At 41.7% G+C, this 24,031-nt stretch overlaps 1 protein-coding gene across 1 annotated transcript in view; it reads right to left on the bottom strand.

Moving 5' to 3' along the window:
• The window catches only part of PTPRS (protein tyrosine phosphatase receptor type S), a 291,141-nt gene that overhangs the window by 58,726 nt on the left and 208,384 nt on the right, over positions 1-24,031 (bottom strand). The window contains exons 13-21 of the mRNA XM_058163586.1: positions 20,734-20,851; positions 11,892-12,482; positions 11,021-11,118; positions 9,041-9,303; positions 8,107-8,200; positions 7,180-7,395; positions 4,265-4,422; positions 3,536-3,547; positions 2,849-2,961 (exon numbers count right to left, since the gene is read on the bottom strand). Of these exons, the coding sequence (XP_058019569.1) occupies positions 2,849-2,961; positions 3,536-3,547; positions 4,265-4,422; positions 7,180-7,395; positions 8,107-8,200; positions 9,041-9,303; positions 11,021-11,118; positions 11,892-12,482; positions 20,734-20,851 (1,663 nt within the window). The remainder of the gene's footprint in view (positions 1-2,848; positions 2,962-3,535; positions 3,548-4,264; positions 4,423-7,179; positions 7,396-8,106; positions 8,201-9,040; positions 9,304-11,020; positions 11,119-11,891; positions 12,483-20,733; positions 20,852-24,031) is intronic.

Genomic DNA, 24,031 nt, shown 5'->3' with positions numbered 1-24,031 from the left:
TTTTAAGGATTTGGGTTTAAGGTCCAGTTATAAGATTTGCGGCAGCAAAAAAGCATCTGCTCACAAAATGAGTCTCGCTTTGCTTTGTACCAAATTTATTAAATGATATTTAGTTGAGATTAAAAAAGATTTAGTCAACCAAATGATATTTTTGAAATATTAAAATAATGTTATTCTTTACTCGTGATTATTCTAATCCTGCCGTAAAGAAAGTGGAATTCTCCTTTGCAAACATGAACTTATGGTGCTTCGTCTCCAGATATTTGGGTGCTGGGCTTTAAGTTCTGCCACAGAAAAAGAGTCACCTTGACCTCCCTCCTGGCATTTGAGTTTTAGCCAAACTCTGCTTACATACCTGGGAATATCTGCTTGCCATCCAAAGTGCCTAAAATGATACAAATGAATAAAGCTACAGCTGAGCTCTTGCATTTCGCCTCTCACTCTGGATAGCCCAAAACCAAAAATTAATCATCTTCCAGGGTAGCCCCAGACCAACATCCTTTTGTCTAAATCTCAGTTCCTAATCTAGAAATGTCCATTAAAAAATGAGAAGGGGCAGGGAAGGGAGGGAAATAAAAGGGAAAGAAGAGAAAGTTAAGTGTGAAACCCCAGAGGCGCCATTTTACATTGGCAGTGGGGGGTATTCAGGAAGGCACAGTTCTGCAACCAGTGGCTGTGGAATCACTTCCCCTCAGAGAGGGATAGATCAGCTGCAAAAGAGATGCTCTTGCAGCGTTTGCGGTCTCGAAGGACAAAGGAGCTCTGACTTTCTTTCGTCATGCTGGGGAGTGGAAAAGCAAAACAAAGGGATCGCTTGCAGCTTCGTTGGGCACAAGCTGGATGAGCTGCTGTGTCAGGAGCTGCCAGGAGTCAAAAGAATGCCAGGCTTCGGGAAAGAATGCCAGGCTCCGGGAAAAGATCTGGTGATCCCTGGACTGCAGTGGGACGATGGGTTTGCTGACTGTGGTTATGCCATGTTGTGCTTTGTCATCTAACCATACACCTCACGTCGCCTTGGCTTGAATTTCCACTAAGTGAGGGAGGAAGGAAGGAAGGAAGGAAGGAAGGAAGGGAGGAAGGAAGGAAGGAAAAAAAATACAAGGCAGGAAGGAACAAAGGATAAATAGATAGAAGAAAGAGGGAGGGAAGAAGGAATGAAACAGAAGAAAGGGAGGGAGGGAGAGAGTGAGGAAGGAAAGAAGGAAAAGAAAGATACAAGGAAGGAACAAAGGAAAGAAGGATATATAGACAGAAGAAAGAGGGAGAATGAAATAGAAAAAAGGGAGAGAGAACGAGGGAGGAAGGAAGGAAGGAAACACTTCCTTTGCAAAGGCGGAAGGCATGGTCCCAAAACAGGAGGCACTTTGTTTTGAAACCAGAACCAATCACTGTGCTCCAAAAATGAGACGAGAACACTTGGGTTATTTGCAGTTTGAGACAAAACGGCAACTGCGTAGGCTGAATAAGGCAAAGCTGGATTCCCCGCCCTCCTTCCTTCAACGGAATCCAGGGGAACCGATCCCACCCATCCAATCCAGTCAGCTGTCTCTTGGCATGTTAGGATCTTCCTCTTTTTCCCCTAGTCCCCGCCCTAAACTATTTGTGCCTGGTACTACACTGCCCATCTTCTTCCAAGACACCTGCTTGCGACCAGCTGTTTCTGTGGAAATATCCTGGACACCACATTTATTTTATGCAGGTGTGCCAAGAAGCAGTTCCTCTTCCATCAATGCAAAAGTGGAAATGCTGCTTCTCCCATGGTGTCCACAGCTGTTTCGGGAAATGTTATACAGATCGTCCTCGACTTACAACCATTCATTTAGTGACCATTCGAAGTTACGCTGGCACAGAAAAAAGTGACTTTTGACTGTTTTTCACACAGGTGCAGCGTCCCCATGGTCACATGATCAAAATTCGGGCACTTGGCCACGGCATGTATGTCGGACAGTTGCAGCATCCCGGGGGTCATGTGATCACCATTTGTGACCTTCACAGCTGGCTTCCGGCAAGCAAAGTCCATGGGGGATGCCGGATTCACTTAATGACCATATGATTCACTTAACAACTACAGCGATTCCCTGAACAACTGTAGCAAAAGAACCTCAAAATGGTTGTAAAATGGGAGCAAAACTCACTTAAATACTGCCTTGCTTAGCAACGAAAATTTGGGGTTCAACTGTGGTTGTAAATCGAGGACTACCTGTGGTGAAAAAATATTATAAGAAGCATTCCCCCTTTTTCCTCATTCACATAACAGTATGCAAGTAAGAAAGCTTCTTACAAAATCCTTTCCAGCTGCAGGTTGTTGTTTTTTTAAAAAAAAAAGACTACTTGCGTTAAAAATGAGTTAAACGCTTTTTAAGCAGGTCACCATTTTAAATCAATTGAAACGGGCATTGTTTTAAATCAATGTGTTAGTTAATCACCTAAGCTCCTTCTCTGCTAAGCAAAGCTAAATTCTCTCTGTTCTACCAAGCAAATTCTCTCAATTCCACTGAGCAAAGTCACAGAAAAGGTGCAGATTTCACCATCCTAGTCTAATTTATTCAGCACAAAGAGAATAATGATGAATTATGGTGGTCCATTTACCCACCAAAAGCCTCACCCAGCTAGTTCAGATTTTGTTCAAACCCGTCTTGAATAAAACAGACTGAGATTTTGCCTGTTGGTCGGTTGGTTTACGTAAAGAGCACGTCGTCTCGAAACTGAATTATACTACCGACATCTTACCGGATATACAATTGCACATGGATGTGTCTTTGCGAACAGAACTTCGCCAGGGCATGAAGTGATGTCAGAAGCATGCAGCCGTCTAGGATAAGAGGGAGGGTAGCATGAAGCTGGTTACCTGGCGTCTGGAAGTTGATGCGCCTCATCTCCACGGGGTCTTTGGGGTGATGAGGGGTGATCTCAGCGTTATTCAGTAAGCACTTGATCCGGGGCTCGGAGTCTTTGCGTTTGCTGGAGGGAGAAAACAGGAGGAGGCAGGAAAGAAGCCGATGGATCAAGAGAAGGGGCATCAAGCCCCAACAACTATCGCACACAGCTGGAACCTGCAGTGTTTAATCGGGCAAACGATGCTCGACTTTAGACAAATAAATATATGTGACTTTTTTTGAATGAATAATCATTGGACGTCTGGTAGCAGGGAGAATGATATATTAAAACTAAAAACTGTGCTGAGCACCAGAAAATTAAGTCTTTTCAGTACAATTAGTCCTCAATTTAACACTGTAATAGAGGCATAAAACGGGTCAAATTTGGAAGCCATGAGGTTAAGCTCTGTAGTACAGATGCAAGGAGTGCTATCAGCTGCCTCAGCCCTCCTTCTGGCAATTATCTTTATTCATCTTTAATTGTCCTCTGTCTATTTCAGAATTAAAATTGGTTTGTAGTTGTACTGCCAGTTATAGGCCAGTAAGCTTGTCTCTTCCACTTTATTTTCTCCAGTTTTCAGAGGTATTCCTGCAGATTTTCAGCTGCATCAAAAGAGACAGTAAGCATTTAAAACAGAAAAAAACAAACAGACTCTTACCTGTCTGGCTTGCTGTCCAGGGACGCACAAAAAGGGAGTGAGGAAAAAAAAGAAGAAAACATAATATGAGACAGTAGCTGAGAGATTCTCAGTTATCCTTAAACCTTCTAATAGCTCAGGAACCTTCCCAGTTCAAAGCTGATGATCACTTTTGGAAGTTCAGTCTATTTCTGGTCAACATCAGTTGTCCTCCATGAGATGTCTTCCAGATGTTTGGGGTTAAAGCTCTCTCGTGTCCCCCCCACCCCAGTTATCATGTCTGGAGCACACTAGGTTGGAAAAGTCTGAGTTTAGACTAAGGGTTTTCATATATAAATATATATATATATATCCCCCTTTATTATTTTTATAAATAACTTAAGGTAGCAGACTTACTGAATACGCCTTCCTCCTCCTATTCCCAGCAACAACAACCCTGTGAGGTGGGCTGGACTGAGAGATGGACCTGGCTTTGATGTCTAAGGCGGGAGTAGAACACAATGTCTCCTGGTGATTGGCCCAAAGTCACCCAACTGGCTTTCATGGCTAAGGCTGAACTAGAACTCACTGTCTCCTGGTGATTGGCCTGTACCTACATTTAACCAAACTGGGTCTCGGGGTTAGTTTATTTTGCCCAAGGAGACTCAGTCCTTCAAGGGAAAAAAAAATCTGCTTTAAAAAGAAAAAAGGCATAGCCCTGCCCATGGAAGAGGATCCTCACAAACCAAAGAAATGGACACTCTCACTTACTTCTTGTACAGGAGGATTGCAATAACAATGCAGATAATAAAGACTACAGCTAAAACCGGTCCAATCACCCAGATCAGCCCCTCCTCTCCTTCAATCTTGGGCTGGGGATCAGAGCTGTCCATCTGGATGGGATCAGAGAAGGGACTGGCAGCGTACACCTGAAACAGAAATCAAGGGCAACACGCATGTAAAGCAGAGGTGGGAAACTATGGCCCCTTTATGAATGAATTCCTTTTTTTTTTCCAATTCAAGTTTTTTATTTTATTTTTATACTGTTTATACATATCAATGGGTGAATGGTATGATACCTGGGTATCATACATCTCAATACAAATAAACATACTATTACTCTTAATTATTAAATTTCATTTTCATTATTTCATATTGTTTACACGTATCTTTTACTATCACCCTTCAGTTCTGAACCTTTTTGTTCTTTCATATATCTTAACATATTAATACACACACACACACACACATACTATTACTCCCCTCTTATTTCTATCTGTATCTTAACTTTTCCCCATATCTCTACAATATTCAAAGATGTTTTTTTTTAATTAATATTTCCCTTGATTAACTCTTCACATCAATTTATATCAAAATTTCATGCTTCATTCTTTCATTATTCAATGTCTCAGTATACACTTCTAGTACCAATCACAATCGTTTATACTTTTAAAGTACGTCTATTTATGTTCTTTCCAATTCTTCAATCCATATAATTCTACTGTTAATACACGTTTACATTAAAATATATTCTTTCATTATCTAATCGCCCACTGTTAAATTCTAGTATTTCACTGCTAGTCATATTTTTATGCATGTTTAATAATACCATCATTCAAAATCTAGTTTTCCATTTGTTGCTTAGTTCTTATTCCCCTATCTCACTTTTCATATCTGTTTATATTAAAATATTATCCTAATATTATTTATCATACTATATATAAAACAATTATCCAACCTATATAATTCTAATTCTATTTCCCCTTCCTTATCTGTCATCTCTTGCCCACATCCAAACTTCTAATCTTATTTTCTATTTATTTTTAAAAATTATTATTTTTTCTTCTTCTTAAAACCTCGGGTATTTTTTCCAAGTGCTTGTTCACCACTTCGACAAATAGTTCTAAATATGCTTTCCCCTTGGATTTCTTGGGGTCAAAAGTCAACAAAAAGTATTCTCTCACCCAGTTCACACATCATTTACTTTATCCACTCCTGCACTGTCTCAGATGTTCAGACTGTCCCCCAGCTTCATGGCAGCTATTTTTGCTGCCGCTTCTCCTCGTCTTCAGATGAGGGGGCTTTCCTAGTCAGGGAGGAGAGATGCAGCTCTCTTCGACCTGCCAGGCAGTTCCCCTTAACTTCACCACCCCTCCAGGGTGAATATGGCTCCGATTGGAGCTCTCCAATGGGGAGAGTTCGGAACGAGGCCACAGAGCTCGTGGTCCTCGCTTCCGATAGCACCAGAAGTACATCTGGAAGTTCTATGAATAAATTCCTGAGCATAGATGGCTCAGGAATTCTGGGAGTTGAAGTCCACAAGTCATAAAAGGGCCATAGTTCCCCATCCCTGCTGCAAAGGAGGATTTCCCTTTGTCTTCTCATTGGGGAAAGGTAGATGAGGAGTAGAAACAAAGACATGAAACCAACAGTTCTGACTCAGATCAGCAAATGTGAGTGAAAACTCACGTCCAAAACTGTAATCTGGCATTGTAGCTGAGGTATAGAATGCAAGCACTGAAAAAAATGACTTAGGACTAGTTTTCACCCTTACGACCATTGTAGCATCCCCATGGTCACGTGATTGAAATTTAGAAGCTTGGCAATTGACTCATATTTACAACGGATGCCATGTCCCAAGGTCACGTTATCCCCTTTTGCGACCTTCTGACAAGCAAAAGTCAAGAGGGATCCTAGATTCATTTAACAACAGTTTGACTAACAACTACAGTGATTCACTTAATAACTATGACAAGAAAGATTGTAAAATGGGGCAAACTCACTTAACAAATGTTTCATTTAGCAACATGAATTTTGGGCTCAACTGTGGTCGTACGTCGAGGGCTACCTGTAACTGATTTAAATTAGCCACTTGAGATGTGCAAAATTCAGTGATTGGGGAAGGAAAGGTTCCAAAATTCTCCAGAATCAATTCTCCCAGTGCAGTTTATGAGTTTCCCGAAGGAAATCCTCTGAACAAGGACTTTTTCAAGGGGTTCTGGATTCATTTCAAATACAGCAAGCATTTCCTGGGGCCAGTTCACCCTTGAACTGGTGAGTTTTGCACATCCTTGCTGGTTATTATACTGACTCATTTCTGAGTTTGCATACAATTAGACAAAACAGCTAGGCCTGTGCAAAGTGCTAAGCAAAAAGGAAAAAAAACAAAACCCAAACCACAAGGTTAATGTTAAATAAATTCAGCCTGCTGAGTAAATACAGCTTCTACATTTTTAATTGACCTGCCCGAATGGGGGGTGCGATCTCAGTAGGTAGGACAGCCGCATTCAAATTTAATTTAGCCTTTTATGCTCTTGCTCTATTATTGCAGTGTTGGAGAAATTTCGATGCACGTCATTTTTTATTTTTGTACTTTATGCTGCTTATTACTTTTCTATGTTTGGGCTTTACGGATATTGACTTTTAATGCTTTGTAAGATATCTGTTGTAGGAAATCATACCATCTTATCACTTCCCACTGCTCCTCAAAACATTTTTTAGCTGTTTTTATTAGGAGCACGGTAAATTAATATAATTCAGACAAAAGCGATAAAAACACAGAAGAGGACCCATCACAATGTGAAGCTTGTTCGTTTCTGATCTCCATTGAAAGGAGATAGATGTTAACCTATTCAGGCTCTTAAAGGGGCCCTAAGAATTAATGGGGAGTTGCACAATTAACTCACAGCTTCATTGGTCTGCAGAACAGCCAAAACGAAAATGATGTATTTCTGTCCGGCCTCCAGGGCTTTATTTTCGAAGTTGTCATAGCGTTTCATATCCCCAAGGATGAAGAAAGGGGGCAGGATGTGGAAACGGGCTGTGATGTACGCTTTGTGGGGATCCAGCTGACGGGAATGGCGGAGGCTTCGCCGTTGCAGCCTTGAGATCTGCTGAATTAGCTGGAAAAGGAGGAGGAGGATATGTAGGTGAGCTGAGGTGGTTAAGTATTAAGATAAATAAATAAAAGCAGTCCTTGAGTTATGACCATTCATTTAGCAACCATTCAAACTTACAACAAGCACAGAAAAAAAACAACTGACAACCGAACCTTGCCTTTACAACCACCGCAGCATCGCCAAGGTCACCGGATCAAAATTTGGATGCTTGGCAACTAGCATGTGTTTATAATGGCTGCAGCGTCCCGGGGGTCATGTGATCATTTGTGACCTTCCCAGCTGGCTTCTGACAGGTAAAGTCAATGAGGAAAACTGGATTCACTTAATGGCAGCATGATTCATTGAACTACAGTGATTTGTTTAATTTTAGATGATCACTTCTGTCATCTTACATTTGTAAATGTAACTTAGACCAGAGGTTCCCAATCTTGGCAATTTTGTGGACTTCAACTTGCCAAAGTTGGAGACCCCTGACTTAGATGATAACTTTTGAACAGTTCCAATAACAGTAATGCCACCTAGCTCACCATGGATTACTTTGTTAATTAGAAGGCTCTCTGTAGGGTTCATTGTTAAATACTCCCCCCCACCTCCAGGGAAGATACAGTATATAACATCTACAGCATTCCCAGGATCTACTAAGGAAATTACAAGTTCAAAAAACGAAACAAGATGAAATCTCTTAGGACTTTTTCATGGCAAATCCCCATTTACCTCTTCTAAATCCATTTCTTCCGGACTATTGTAAGAATTTTGGAATTGGCCACTCTTAGTTTTCTTCAAGGGTACCACCACAATGTAATATGCTCTGATAATCAAAAGAAGAAAGAAAAACAGGTCAGAGAATATATTAAAAGAAAAAGACCATGAAGGAGAAGAGCTAATCTAGATGGGAAATGTGATTAACGGAGGTAAGACTCAAAGCAGGAAAAATGTATTGGGCTGTCTCACCAATAGTGAAAAATAATGACTGTGGGATCTAGCTTAAAAAATTCCCACAGGATTTCTAGTTAATCCTAGAAAGGTTTCCTCTGGCATTTTATTTCAATAAATAACACGTTTTAGGTTGTTCAGGCAGCAAAACTAGAATGGGACAACTTGCCAAGGCCAATTCACCATAGCCAACTCACCACAGCCAACTCGCCATGGAACAACTCATTGTGGGAAAATTCAACAATTATTTCAGATAATTAAAACATTATGTTATTTTTGTCATTCATATTTCATTTGCTCCCTCCTTTTGCAGCCTTTTGTCAATGATTCTATTCCACCATTTTTCCGATATTAGTGTAACTCTTGTCCCATGGCGAGTTGTCTTGTGACATGTATTGGGCTGTCTCACCAATAGTGAAAAAAATAAAAGTAGGCCATGGGAAGTTGCCCATGAGTTGGCTGTTGCGAGTTGTTCTAGACCCCAACAAAACTGGCCCAGGTTGTAAAAAAGTTTAGATGCAGACAGTGAAAATGTCTGAGTCTGGCTCTAAATGATTCTTTCTGTGTTTTATAACTGAATGGTTCATGGTTCATATGCTTTGATAGCTTCCTGAACCTTGACTATCTTCATAGGTAAAGGCCAAATGAAAACATTGAAAGAGAGAAATGTCAACTGTGTAGCCAGACTCAACGGGGTCCCCCAGTGTATACATACTGAACTGGGGAGTCTGTAGCCCTGACATCTGGCAGATTCACTATCACGTTGCCATCTATTTCGTGTCGGTAAGACACCTCTGGTTTTCTGCTCAGCATATTGGCTGCAGTGGATACCACCACTTTCTGCTGAAGATCTCCTTTCTCGCTTCTCTGGCCCACGAGGGAGAATCGGTAAGATGTTTGTGGCTTTAGGTTGGTGATGAGCTTCTTGGTGGCACTCCCACCCACCTCAATTTCTTGGCCGGTGTTCTCATGACGGATCTGTGAGAAATGGAGGAAGAGGGTATGGAAGAAACTTAATTGGGTCCATGTAAGAAACCCCAAAGAATCCTGCTATATAAGACCAACATTAACCTTCATCTTACAGGTAGTCCTGGTAAGCAGGACCAGAAGCAACAGATGGAAAATAATCAAGGAGAGAAGCAACTTAGAACTAAGGAGAAATTTCCTGATGGTGAGAACAATTAATCATTGGAATGGCTTGCCTCCAGAAGTTGTGGGTGCCCCAACACTGGAGGCTTTTAAGAAGAGACTGGACAGCCATTTGCCTGAGGAAGGAGTTGGACTAGAACAGGGATGTCAAACTCAAGGCCCAGGGCCTGGAATTGGCCCACAGGGTGCTCAGATCTGGACCCTGGAACTGCCCTGGAAACAGCAAATGACCAGCCCGTGGTGCCTCTGCCAGCAAAAACGGAGCTGGCAGAGGGTTGCAGGAGGCTGATGCAGCCAGAAACAGAGCTTGGGAGCCCCTTTTCACTGGCAGAACGCTCAGGCCACCACCGGTGCCCCCAACACGAGTGATGTTGAGCTGGCCACATCCACCCTGGCCATGCCCACCCCGGCCCTCCGAGGTCAAACACAACCTTAATAAAATCGAGTTTGACAGCCCTGGACTAGAAGACCCTGAAGTTCCCTCCCAACTCTGTTATTCTGTTCTTTTATTTACATCAGTTTGTTAACTGGCCATTCAAAATTACAGTCACTGAAAAAGGCGAGTTTTGACTGTTTTTCGGATGACTGTTGTAGCCTCTCCAGGGTCACATGATCAAAATTTGAACACTTGGAAACTGGTATGTATTTATGACAGTTGCAGTGTCCCAGAGTTATGGGATCCCCTTCTGCTACCTTCTGACAAGCAAAGTCAATGGGGAAGCCGGATTCACTTTACAACCGTGTTAACAACTTAACAACTGCATTAATTCACTTAATAGCTGTGACAAGAAAGGTCCTAAAATGGGGCAAAACTTACTTAACAACTGTCTCGCTTAGCAACAGAAATTTTGGGCTCAATTTTGGTTATAAGTTGAGGATTGCCATATTTCCCACAGTAATCAACCAGATGCGTTTAGGAACCCCACAAATAGGATCTGGACACACGGCCTCGTTCTATTTATGTTCCACAGCAGCGTTTCATTGTTTTCATCGACATGTTTGGGAAATCCTACAAATCATTTATGCCTATTATGCCTAGTAGCCATTGAGAATGTCAGCCTCTGTGGATTTTTTCCAGCTGTCCAAATCTTTTTGTCATTACAATGTTGCATAGCAGCAAATTCCCTAATTTAGCTAAACGGATTTCAATTAAGCAGGAAGAAAGAAGTAATTTCTGAAGGGATAATTTGTTTGAAAATGATCTAGGTTGCTTCGGAAGAGGGCGCAGTTTTTCTCCTGTGACAGATTTTTTGAGCAAAATACTGCGGTATCCAAAAATTTATTCGGTCAAAATTATTCCATCAACGGTTTATTCAAAAATTTATTCCAAAGTAATGGTTTTCATTGACTAACCTTTCAAAACAAGGGTGATGACAAAAGCAGGTTGCATGCTATGACATCCCAACACAAACGACACAAAAAGGGATCTTCTTTGTACAACAGAGGCAATCCGGCTGATCCATGGACCAAATTGCCTCTGTTGCACGAAGAACGCAGGATCCCCTTTTTCAAGGATTTCTAGCAGACACTGATATTAAACATGTACCTTGTATGAAATAGGGGAGTTGTAATTTTCAGGAAACTCCCAGCCCAGAAGGACCGATGTCTTGGTAACCATTTTCACTCTGAAGTTTTTGGGAAAAACTGTGGGGAAGAAAAACAGTCAGCAAAAGGGGAGAGCAGGTGACTCGGGAGTGAAAATGGCAGAAGTTGGGATTTCATCAAACGGAGACACGTTTTCTACACACTAGGTGCTACTCCAGTCCCCTAAAGTCACCTCTGGACGCTTGTGCCTCGTGAAAACTCTTATCCACGCCTGCAATACCCTGTTACGCTACCAAAAAACCCCCACAAACCACTTATGATCCCAATGATCCCCTTACAGCATCCCAGTGCAATGAAAATCAACTATAAATTCTCCTGTTTGGCTGCTGAGGACAGAAGCTGTGCATGGAATTGTGCAGGTTTGTTGTCTTAAAAATTGGCTTGCTCAGGTGTGTTTTCTCCTTGATCAGCTTGCAAAATTATAATAATAACGATAATAATAAAGAAAAGAAAGAAAAAGAGATCGAAGAGAGGGAGGGGGGGCAAAAGCTGAAGAAAAAACTCCGCCCACCTGTGATGGCAACTGCTCCGCCCAGCTGTCAATCAAGAGGCTGCCTGGACTGGACTTTAGCAGAAAAAGGAAAAAAAGACTTACCTGCCGAAGGCAAAGGAAAACCACCTGCCTTGTTATGATTAATTGTTTTTAAAAGCCTGCTTGTTTGGTTTTTTTTTTTTTTTTTTAATGGTACTCACACGCCATCTTCAAGCCGGCGAGGAGTTTAGGACTACAGCTGTTTTTGGTTTAGGTTTTGGCTTCTCTGCCTCCCAGGATTCAGTGAGAGACCCTTGGGGCAGAAACTGGCAAGTCCTACCTTGATCCAGAAGGACCGTCCGATATTGAACAGTCGGGCTGTACGGCCCGGGACCTTTACTGGTATGTGCTCGGATTTTAACATCGTAAGCGGTGTTGGGCTTGAGACCGTTCAGGATGTATGAGTTTTCTGGAGAGGGAGGGAGATCTTTCTCCTGGGGGTTTCCCGAAGAGATGGTCTCTCGGTAGGCTACGGTGTACTTGACGATGACCCCGTTCCTCTCGGCTAAGACGGGGGGCAGCCACTTGACCTGGACCGATCTGGAGGTGATGTTGCTCGCCTCGAGAATCTGAGGGTAACCCTTCGGCACATCTTCTGGGATGGTAATTTCTTGCAACGCTTCCTCCCCAAAGCCGGCCCGGCTCTTCACGGCCAGCTTGAAGACGTACGTGGCACCTTTGTGGACATGGGTGGCGGTATATTTGTCCTCCTGGCTGGCAAATTCCAGAGTGGCCAGCGGGTCGACATCTTTGCGGCCGAACTGGAGGCGGTAACCCAGCACTTGGCTTTCGGCTTCCAGAGGGGGTTCCCATTTGACCAGGAGAGAGTTTTCATGAGTGGGATACACGGACAGGATCGGTTTCCCTGGGACTAGAAACCAAAGAGAAAATGGGTTTGCGATGGGAAACAGCCTGCCAGTACGATAAAAAAAAATATTTTTTAACCACAGATTATACTGCGATATATTGCAAATTACATTTTTGTCTGCTGCAAGGATATACAATATTAGATGTTAGGAGAGTTGTGTTAGTCAATGTGCGCCCAAAATCAGGAAGAGTCTGGGAGCACCTTTTCTGGCACACAGAATGTATTCAAATAAAACAGGGGTCCCCAACCTTGGCAACTTTAAGCCTGGTGGACTTCAACTCCCAGAATTCTGGCTGGTATTCTGGGAGTTGAAGTCCTCCAGGTTTAAAGTTGCCAAGATTGGAGGCCCCCTGAAATAAAAGATAGAAAGTTTCTGTCTTTAAATAAAATATGTGAGTTGGAAAAGATGCTTCCAAGATTCCATCTGATTTTTTGTTGTCTTTCTTTCTTTCTTTTTCTTTCTTTTTCTTTCTTTCTTTTTCTTTTTCTTCCTTCCTTCCTTCCTTCCTTCCTTCCTTCCTTCCTTCCTTCCTCTCTCTCTTTCCTCTTTGTTTTATTTCCTTTCCTTCCCTTCTTCCTTTCCTTTTTTCTCTTTTTGCATTTCAACTTTTGAACTTTTAATTAAAACAAATGAGATTAATTGCTTTGTACTTAATAGTCTCCTGATTTCAAGGCTGAGTAACCCGCTTAGATTGTGACCTAGACTCAATAGATACAAAGCATTGGAAATTTGGACTACTGATTGGTTTTATTTTTTAAATCTCTCCCCCACACCCCGGTAACTAGGGAAAGTCTTTTATTTTACACAAATGAATAAAAGAAATGCACAACTAGAAGAAATCAAGTTGAAGACTAGTGTAGAAATGAATCTTAATAATAAAACATGTTTTCTATTTTAACTGCAGCCCAAATTAACCAACTTTGGACATGTGGCACTTTGGAGAAGGCTGTAATACTGGGCAAGATGGAAGAGAAGAGAAGGACCAGCATCAAGGGAGATAAACTCAGTTTACATCAGTGATGGGTGTTTTGTTGGAAGACCTAAAGGACCAGGTTGGGGACAGATTATCCTGGAGAAAATCTACATGATTGCTTAAAGTCAATCCTGATTTGATGGCACACAACCAATCAAACAACTTAAAGATCTAATTCTGATGCTGGGAAAGATGGATGGAAAGAGCAGGACGACCAGCAACGAAGTAGATGGACTCATCCGGTTTTGGTCGCTACAATGTAAAAAAGACGTTGTGATTCTGGAAAGAGTGCAGAGAAAAGCAACGAAGAGGATTAGGAGGCTGGAAGCTACAATATATGAAGAACGGTTACAGGATTTGGGTTTTGTCCAATATAATGAAGAGAAGGACCAGGGTGACAAGAGAGCAGTCTTCCAATATTTGAAAAACCGTCACAGAAATAAGGAGGGTCGACATAGTCTCCAAAACACCTGAAGGCAGGACAAGAAGCAACAGATCAACTAATCTGTTGAGACTCTGGAAAGAGTGCAGAGAAGAGCAACAAAAATGATTAGGGGACTGGAGGCTAAAACATATGAAGAATGGTTGCAGGAACTGGGTATGCCTAGTTTAATGAAAAGAAGGATTAGGGGAGACATGATAGCAGTCTTCCAATATCTCAGGGGTTGCCCCAAAGAAGAGGGAGTCGGGCTGTTCTCCAAAGCACCTGAGGGTAGAACAAGAAGCAATGGGTGGAAACTAATCAAGGAAAGAAGCAACTTAGAACTAAGGAGAAACTTCCTGACAGTTAGAACAATCAATAAGTGGAACTACTTGCCTCCAGAAGTTGTAAATGCTCCAACACTGGAAATTTTTAAGAAAATGTTGGATAACCATTTGTTGAAATGGTGTAGGGTTTCCTGTCTGGGCAGGGGGTTGGACTAGAAGACCTCCAAGGTCCCTTCCAACTCTGTTATTATTATATTATTATTATATTAATCAAGGAGAGGAACAACCTAGAACGAAGGATAAATTTTTGACAGTGAGAACAATTAATCAGTGGAATGACTTTCCTCCAGAAGTGGTGAATGCTCCATAACTGGCGTTTTTAAAGAAGAGATTGGATAGCTATTTGTCCAGAATGGTATAGGGGTTCCTGCTTGAGCAGGGGATTGGACTAGAAGACCTCCAAGGTCCCTTCCAACTTAATTCTTTATTTATAGAAGCAATGTTTGGAGGCAGGAGAAAATCTATCTATGTGTGTGGCTTATCCAAGGGCCTCTGGTGGTTCAACAGACTAAGTCTATCTGTTATTAACCCAGCTGCTTGCAATTACTGCAGGTTCAAGTCCCACCAGGCCCAAGGTTGACTCAGCCTTCCATCCTTTATAAGGTAGGTAAAATGAGGACCCAGATTGTTGGGGGCAATAAAAGTTGACTTTGTATATAATATACAAATGGATGAAGACTATTGCTTAACACAATGTAAGCCGCCCTGAGTTTTCGGAGAAGGGTGGGATATAAATTCAAATTAAAAAAAAAAAAGAGTTGGCACCAACTTGACGGTACATAATCAATCAATTTTAACTATTTCCTTCAAGCTCTTTATCTACACTATTTTCTTTAAAGCCTAATTTCACTATAATCTCATCTCTTTCCATGTTGTATGGCTAACAAGTTGCTTTATGGCTGGATTTCTCTCTATCTGTAGCATTAATCTTTCTCGATCTCTATAGTCGTTCTCCCTGAAACGACAGCATTTTTCCTCCAGAGCTCAATCGGACTTTTACAGGTAGTCCTCAATTTATGAATTTATGAAGTAGTGTAGGGTACCCTGTCTAAGCAGGGGGTTGGACTAGAAGACCTCCAAGGCCCCTTCCAACTCTTGTGATTCTATTCTATGACCACAACTGAGCCCAAAATTTCTGCTGCTAAGCAAGACAGTCGTTAAGTGAGATTTGCTCCGTTTTACGAGCTTTCTTCGCCAGAGTTGTTCATTGAACCACTGCAGTTGTTAAGTGAATCAGATGGCCATTAAGCAGATCCAGCCTCCCCCACTGACTTTGTTTGTCAGAAGGTGCGAAAGAGGATCTCATGGGATCCTGCAACCGTCATAGATATAAGTCAATTTTGATCACCTGACCATGGGGATGCTGCAGCGGTCATTAACTGTGAAAAATGTCACTTTTTTTCTGTGCTGTTGTAACTTCGGTCACTAAAAGAGCAGTTGTAAACCGAGGACTACCTATAATTCAATCTATGTTTATAAGTGTCTGTTTTCTTATTCGTTTCTCATCCAAAATCTGCTCTTTTCCCCATCTTTTCAGTTTATTTGTCCCTGACTGGATTTTTTTTTTATCCTTCTCCTCCCCCCCCCCACTAATTTTTACTGCCTCTGGAGAGAAAGAGTTAATAATAATAATAACAGAGTTGGAAGGGACCTTGGAGGTCTTCTAGTCCAACCCCCTGCCCAGGCAGGAAACCTTACACCATTTCAGACAAATGGTTTATCCAACATTTTCTTAAAAATTTCCAGTGTTGGAGCATTTACAGCTTCTGGAGTCAAGTTAAGAGAGCTTTTCCCTCACTTCTGAGGGAAGGGATAAAATGCTTCTTTTCTCCCCAGTTTTTTCAGCCGTGGCCTCCTTTCTGTGTGGCCTCTCCTCATCAGGGCAGTCTATCTTTCAATCTGCCTCTTTATTTGACTCCTTGTGTTTGGCTCTCTTTATTTAGCTTCCTCTTCAAAATGGCCGTGGTGGCAGAGTCCTCAGGCAGCCATCTTGTCTTCCCCTTCTTCTTGCCCCCTGCCCAATGCCTCCTGTCAATCAAATGCTTTGATTGGCTGCTGCCGTTTGGCTGCTGTCGTCTGATTGGTCGCTGGGTTGCCTTGACGATGGGGGGAGGGCCAAGAGAGGGAGGGGAAGCAGGAGTACAGGTACTGATCACCTGTTCGGACAGGTGATGCTTCCACACCTGTAATCCCCAACCTTGGCAATTGTATGGTGTAGTTCTTTATTTATTAGATTTCTAGCCCACTTTTATTACTGTTTATGAGTAACTCAAGGCGACGAACATACAGATAGTCCTCGACTTACAACAGTTCATTTAGTGACCTAAGTTCCAACGGAACCGGAAAAAAGGGACTTATGACCAATTTTCACACTTTGGTCACGTAATCGAATTTCAGATGCTTGGCAACTGGTACATATTTATGACGGTCACAGTATCCCGGGATCATGTGGATCCCCTTTTGCGACCTCCTGATAAGCAAAGTCAATGGAGGAACCAGCTGCACTTAACAACCGTGTCACTAACTTAACAACTGCAGCGATTCACTTAACAACGGCGGCAAGAAAGGTCGTGAAATGGGGCAAAAATTCACTGAACAACTGTCCTGCTTAGCAACAAAAAAAAATGGGGCTCCACCGTGGTCGTAAGTAGAGGACTACCTAGACATAATTCCTCCTCTTGTTTTCCCCACAACAACAACCCTGTGAGGTGGGCTGGGCTGAGAGTGGGGTGGTGGGCTGGCCCAAAGTCACCCACTTTCAGGGGTGAAATGCTCCCGGTTCGGACCGGATCGTGTGATCCGGTAGCGATGGGGGGCAGGTAGTTCAGAGAACCGGTAGCAAAAATCCCTGCCCCCTCCTCACTGTTCCTCTTCTCTGTCCCTGAAACTCTCGGTGGTGATATAGCTGCACTTCAAAGGGCCGCACTACAGCTGATCAGCGCTGTAGGTGGCTAGTAGACCGGTGCCTCTATTTTTTAAAAATGTAGACCGGTGCGCTTCCAAAAAAAGGCAATTAGTAGACCGGTGCCTTTATTTTTAAAAAAGGTAGACCGGTGTGCTTCCAAAAAAAGGCAATTAGTAGACCGGTGCCTCTATTTTTAAAGAAGGTAGACCGGTGCGCTTCCAAAAAAAGGCAATTAGTAGACCGGTGCCTCTATTTTTAAAGAAGGTAGACCAGTGCGTTCCCAAGTTTTGTATGCTTTGTTTATTATTTTTATTATTTATTATTATTGGCCATGCCCATTCAGTCACCTGACCCACCAAGCCACGCCCACCGGGTCACCTGACCACTAAGCCACGCCCACCAATTAAGCCATGCCCACAGAACTAGTAGAGAAAATTTTTAGATTTCACCCTTGCCCACTTTGCTTTCATGCCTAAAATGGGATCCCCAGAATTCCTCAGCCAGCTTCTACGAATGGCTGGTTGGGGAATTCTAGGAATTGAAGTCCACATATTTTACAGTTGTCAGGATTGAGATCTACTGTGGGAAGCACCCCCAGTTTGAGAAAGGAAACTCCAGAGCTTCAGTATCTGTGAAAAGAGAGTGGTCCATGAAGAAAACACCCTTCCAGGGAATGCATTTCATCTTCCAACTGGGCTTAGTCTTAAATCAAGGACTAGCTATATTGCTTTTATCTAATAAATTATACTGAGTGCCAATGGGGAAAACAGCCAGTACATGAATTAATTATCTTATCCAAACATTTAGCAGTGCAAAAGAAATCCAGTGATAGGTGACCCACTGCAAAGATTTTAGGGGGGGGGGAAACATTACCTGAAACGTTGGGAAATATAATTAAAAATTATCATTTTGAAGAAGACAGACATTGAGCATTTAGCTAATTGCTGATCGCCTGAAAAGGCTGTTGCTCTGTGTTGCTTCTATTGATGCCTCATGAAAGATTTTTTTTTTTAAAAAAAAGACTACTTCCACAAATGGCTTAATATTGATAAAGTTAATGTTATGAAAAGTAATGTTCATAAATATTAGGCACATCAAGGGGTTTTGTTGAATATTTCGGCTGGAATATCCCCTCTGATTTGGAGGGGGTGAAGATGGAAATAAGGAGATTTATGGGGACTGATGTCAAAAAAGGGAAGAGAATGATACAAAACGCCATCCCCATTTTTGTCCAAGCGAAGTATGCAATCAATAAAGGAGAATTATTTGTAGCCCAGGGTTGACATGAGGGATCCTTGGCGCTCTCTGAGTTTGGTTGTTTTCTTGCAAATGTCTCATTACCCAACTAGCTAACATCATCAGTGCTAGAAGGGGGGTGGGGAAGAAGGAGGAGGAGAAGGAAGACTCTGGGTTTTTTGGTGCCCTCTGAGCTTGGTTGTTTTCTTGCAGATGTTTCACGACCCAAAAATAGCTAATATCATCAGTACTAGAAGGGAGTGGGGAAGGAGGAGGAGGAAGAGGAGGAGGAAGAGAAGGAGGAGGACGAAGATTGTGGGCTTGGTTGTTTTTTTACAGACTTTTTTGCGAACTAGATAACCTGATGATTTTGTCACTGACAAAAGATCACCGCAGATGATCTTACGTGGGTGGGTACAGCTAGTCCTTGACTTAGCTGTTGGCAGAATTCAACAGAAATATATTTTAATCGTCACGTTATCCATCTATCCTGGCAAGCTTCTATTTCATTACTTTAGGCAGACTATAAATTCTATACTAAACTACTTGCTCACTGCCTTAAATTAATTACAGTCAAACAGCTACCTCTGCATCAATCCAGATGCACGCCAAACACAATAACACAGCGAGCTCAGATGGATAGTTATTAAATGTAATATAGTTTTGTAAAAATAATTCGATTCTCCATTTCATATGATTTCAAGATAACAGTGAAAGGGCGGTTTCTGGTAACTAACCATAAAAATAAAAAGACAAATAAAAACTAATAGACTATGTCAACATGTAGAGAAAATTCAATATGCCCGATACAGGAATATTAATGTGGAAGCTGTGAATACAGCTAGTACTCAACTTACAACAGTTCATTTAGTGGCCGTTGGAAGGTACTGAAAAAAGTGACAAGACCATTTTTCACACATACGACCGTTGTAGCATCCCCATCGTCACATGATCAAAATTCAGATGCTTGGTACTCATATTTATGACAATTGCAGTGTCCGGGAGTCACATGATCCCCTTTTGCGACCTTCTGACAAGCAAAGTCAATGAGGAAGCCAGATTCACTTAACAACCGTGTTACTCACTTAACAATTGAAGTGATTCTCTTTAACAACGGTGACAAGAAGGGTCGTAAAATGGGGTAAAACCAACTTAACAAATGTTTTGCTTAGCAATGGAAATTTTGGGCTCAGTTGGGGTCGTAAATTGAGGACCACCTATATAATATATTGTAAAAGATACACACACACACACACACACACACACACAAACACACACACAAAATCAGTAAACACTTTGCACCAACACTCTGGAACAAACTCCCCCCTGGCTTACGTCAACTGCCTGATCTTCGGACCTTCCGTCGTGAGCTTAAAACATATTTATTCATTCAAGCAGGACTGGCATAAATAGTTGATTTTAAATTGGGGTTTTAATAATATTTTAAATTTTTAATTGTTTTAATTATCGGCCGCATAGTAATAGTTCATTTTAAATTCTTTTAATTGTATATATTCTGTGTTTTTATTCTGGCTGTACACCGCCCTGAGTCCTTCGGGAGATAGGGCGGTATATAAATTTGATTAAATAAAATAATAATAAATAAGCAGGACTGGCATAAATAGTTGATTTTAAATTGGGGTTTTAATAATATTTTAAATTTTTAATTGTTTTAATTATCGGCCGCATAGTAATAGTTCATTTTAAATTCTTTTAATTGTATATATTCTGTGTTTTTATTCTGGCCTGAGTCCTTCGGGAGAAGGGCGGTATAGAAATTTAATAAATAAATAAATAAATAAATAAAAATAAAATCTCAGTTGTGCATTCCTCAAAAAAAAAAAAAAAAAAAAAGCAAAGAGGAAAATGAGAAAAATGAGAAAAGAACAAAGAGGGAAGAAAAAGAATATTTTGGGGGGTATCACAGCTATCCATGAAGACCAGGAGAAACATCAGAAGACTGCATTTGGTCTCTCCCACCAACTGTCAAATTCTAATTTTCAAAAGATTTTCAGACTACTCACTGGACAAGTAGTCCTCGACCTACGACCACAACGGAGCCTACCCATTGCAGTCTTAAAGTCATGATGGTCATAATACAAGTTAGTCACGTAACCAACCCGAGTTTATGGCATTTTTTTTTTAAGGCAGAGGTGGTAATCGTCGAGTGCGAATGCCACGGATGTTATGTGACGGGCCCGAAGTTCAGTCATGTAGACTGCGGAAAGCCCCACACTGGATCTAAATAGCTCAAAGGTAGGTCTGTTGTAACTTTGAACGGTTGCTGAGACTGGTCGTAAGTCGAGGACTAATCTTTAGACAAGGGTCCTGTAAGGTTGCTTAACAAGACCCAACCTTCTGGGACGCTCACCTGCTCCCTTGGTCACGACCGGTTTCGGCTTGCTCCGGGCCCCGTCCCCTTTCATGGTGTAGGCGGCCACTGTGATTGAGTAGGTGGTCTCTGGCTGAAGTCCAGAGATGATCATTTCCTGAGGAATGAGGAATTAAAGCAAAGAATTAAAACAAAATAGCCTTCCTTCCTTCTTTCCCTCCCTTCCTCCCTTCCACCCTTCCTTCCTCTTCCCTTCCCTTCCCTTCCCTTTCTCTTCCTTGGGAAAATAACCGGGGTCCAGCATGCAAGACACAGCACAAAGCAATCCTTGACACATCACATCACATCACATCACATCACAAGGAAACGGGGATGGGTGAGGAGGAAACCACACGTTCTCCATACCAAACACACAACTTGCAATGAAATCAACCCCCGTATTTTAAACCCGAAAGCTTTGAATAGGGAGGGCTACGTTCTTCCCCATCATCACAGAAAATGGTCTTGTCAATGGGGACTTTTGTGGGTTCCACGAAGGGGCAGAACCCCAAAAGAAAAAAGAAAAAAGTCACTGTACTCAACCAAATTGACTGCAGAATAACAGAGTTGGAAGGGGCCTTGGAGGCCTTATAGACCAACCCCCCTGCTGCAGCAGGAAACCGTATACCATTCCAGACAAACGGCTGTCCAATCTCTTCTTGAAAGCCTCCAGGGATGGAGTGATCACAATTTCTGGATGTCAGCCGTTCCAGTGAGTGATTGTTCTCACTTTCAGGAACCCTCCTTTCTGTGATAGCCTGTCAAATATTGGAACACTGCTATCCTGTCTCCCCTAGTCCTTCTTTTTATTAAACCAGACATACCCAATTTCTGTAACCGTTCATCGTATGTTTTAGCCTCCAGCCCCCTAATCATCTTTCTTGCTCTTCTCTGCACCCTTTCTAGAGTCTCAACATTTTTTTTTTTTGGTATCTTTTGAAAATTCCTTGTTTTGTTGGGGGTGGAAAATTAGAGAACGAAAAATAGCAAGAGCTTTACTTTTTTTAAAATTTATTTGAATTTATATCCCGCCCTTCTCCGAAGACTCAGGGCGGCTTATACTATGTCAAGCAATAGTCTTCATCCATTTGTATATTGTATACAAAGTCAACTTTTATTGCCCCCAACAATTTTACCCACCTTATAAAGAATGGAAGGCTGAGTCAACCTTGGGCCTGGTGGGACTTGAACTTGCACTAATTGCAAGCAGCTGTGTTAATAACAGACAGACTTAGTCTGCTGAGCCACCAGAGGCCCTTAGTTTAGAACTTTTAGTTTCTATAGCACAAAAAACAGCTGCTTTGAGAATAATAAGCCCCAAAGTTAAATTTTACAATCCCTGCAATTTACAACAGCTAGGTCTGCACAAAGGATACACTTGTTTTGGTTTAACCCTTGTGTCTTAACTTGGTTTAGCTGGGTTTGCACAGCGGCACATTTATATTAGTTTAATTTGTATATTAAGCTGTTTTAACTGGGTCTGCACAAGGCCAACCTTACGCTGGTTTAACCATCACTTGTTAACTTAGTTTAACACGGTCCGTTTCTTTGCACACTTATGTTGATCTATCCATCACCTCTTAAACGACTTTAACAGGGTCAGCACATGTTGGTTTAACCTTCACCGCTGAAGCTAGCTTAACAGGATCTGCACCTCTGCCCACCTATGTTGGTTTAACTCTCCTTTCTAGAGCTGGCTTAACAGGGTTTGCATCTCTGTAAACCTCAACTCTCATCTAAGCTAGTTTAACAGGGTCGCTGCACACTTATGTTGGTTTAACTTTCATTTCTTAAGCTAGTTTAACACAGCGGTGAAATGTAAAATTTGTTACTACCGGTTCTGTGGGCGTGGCTTTGTGGGGGCGGGGTTAATGTGACTGGGGGGTGTGGCCAACTTTTTTTTTTTACTTTTAAAAGCATTTTTTCTACAACCTCTTCGGCCGAAGAAGTTGTAAAAAATGCTTTTAAAAGGCTCTGATGATCCCAGCTGAGTTGCCTGATCGTCAGGGGCTTTTGTTTTCTTTTAAAAGCATTTTTTTTGCCTTTAAAAGAAAAAAAAAGCCTCTGACGATCAGGCAACTCAGCTGGGATCTTCAGAGGAGCCTTTTAAAAGCTTTTTTTTAAAATAACATAACATAATAACAGAGTTGGAAGGGACATTGGAGGTCTTCTAATCCAACCCCCTGCCGAGGCAGGAAACCCTACACCATAGGCAAGAAACCCTACACCGTGGAGTGTACGAAACCCTACAACCTCTTTGGCCGAAGGGGTTGTAGAAAAAATGCTTTAAAAACTCCTCTGACAATCAGCTGAGTTGCCTGATCGTCAGAGGCTTTTCTTTTCTTTTAAAAGCATTTTTTTTGCCTTTAAAAGAAAAAAAAAGCCTCTGACGATCAGGCAACTCAGCTGGGATCTTCAGAGGAGCCTTTTAAAAGCTTTTTTTTTTAAATAACATAACATAACATAATAACAGAGTTGGAAGGGACATTGGAGGTCTTCTAATCCAACACTCAACACCATGCCTCTTGTGGCTCAACAGGCTAATGCAGTCTGTTATTAACACAGCTGCCTGCAATTACAATTACTGCAGGTTCGAGTCCCACCAGGCCCAAGGTTGACTCAGCCTTCCATCCTTTATAAGGTAGGTAAAATGAGGACCCAGATTGTTGGGGGCAATAAAAAGTTGACTTTGTATATAATATACAAATGGATGAAGACTATTGCCTTACACAATGTAAGCCGCCCTGAGTCTTCGGAGGACGGGATATAAATTAAAACAAAAACAAAAAACCCTGCCGAGGCAGGAAACCCTACACCATGGGTTGTACGAAACCCTACAACCTCTTTGGCTGAAGAGGTTGTAGAAAAAATGCTTTTACGTCAAGTGCCTGATCTTCGGACCTTTCGCCGTGAGCTGAAAACACACTTATTTATTCAAGCGGGACTGGCCTAATATTTTTAAATTTCAACTGGGGTTTTATCATCATTTTAGGGTTTGGAATTTTAAATTTTAAATTTTTAATACTGGCCATTTTTTTCTAATTTGCTCGGTTTTAAACTGTTGTTTTAATTGTACATTTTTTATATTTTTTATCTCTTGGCTGTACACCGCCCTGAGTCCCTCGGGAGAAGGGCGGTATAAAAATTTAATAAAACTAAAACTAAACTAAACTTTTAAAAGCCTCTGATGATTTAAATAATAAATAAAATAAAATCCCAGCTGAGCCGCACAATCATCAGAGGCTTTTCCCCCCCCTACTTTTAAAAGCATTTTTTTTGTGGAAGAAAAAATGATTTT

Source organism: Ahaetulla prasina, chromosome 1 (genome assembly GCF_028640845.1).
Source record: "Ahaetulla prasina isolate Xishuangbanna chromosome 1, ASM2864084v1, whole genome shotgun sequence".
Lineage (NCBI taxonomy): Eukaryota > Metazoa > Chordata > Lepidosauria > Squamata > Colubridae > Ahaetulla > Ahaetulla prasina.
The sequence above is the reverse complement of the archived record's forward strand: the minus strand, read 5'-3'. Positions and strand labels throughout refer to the sequence as shown.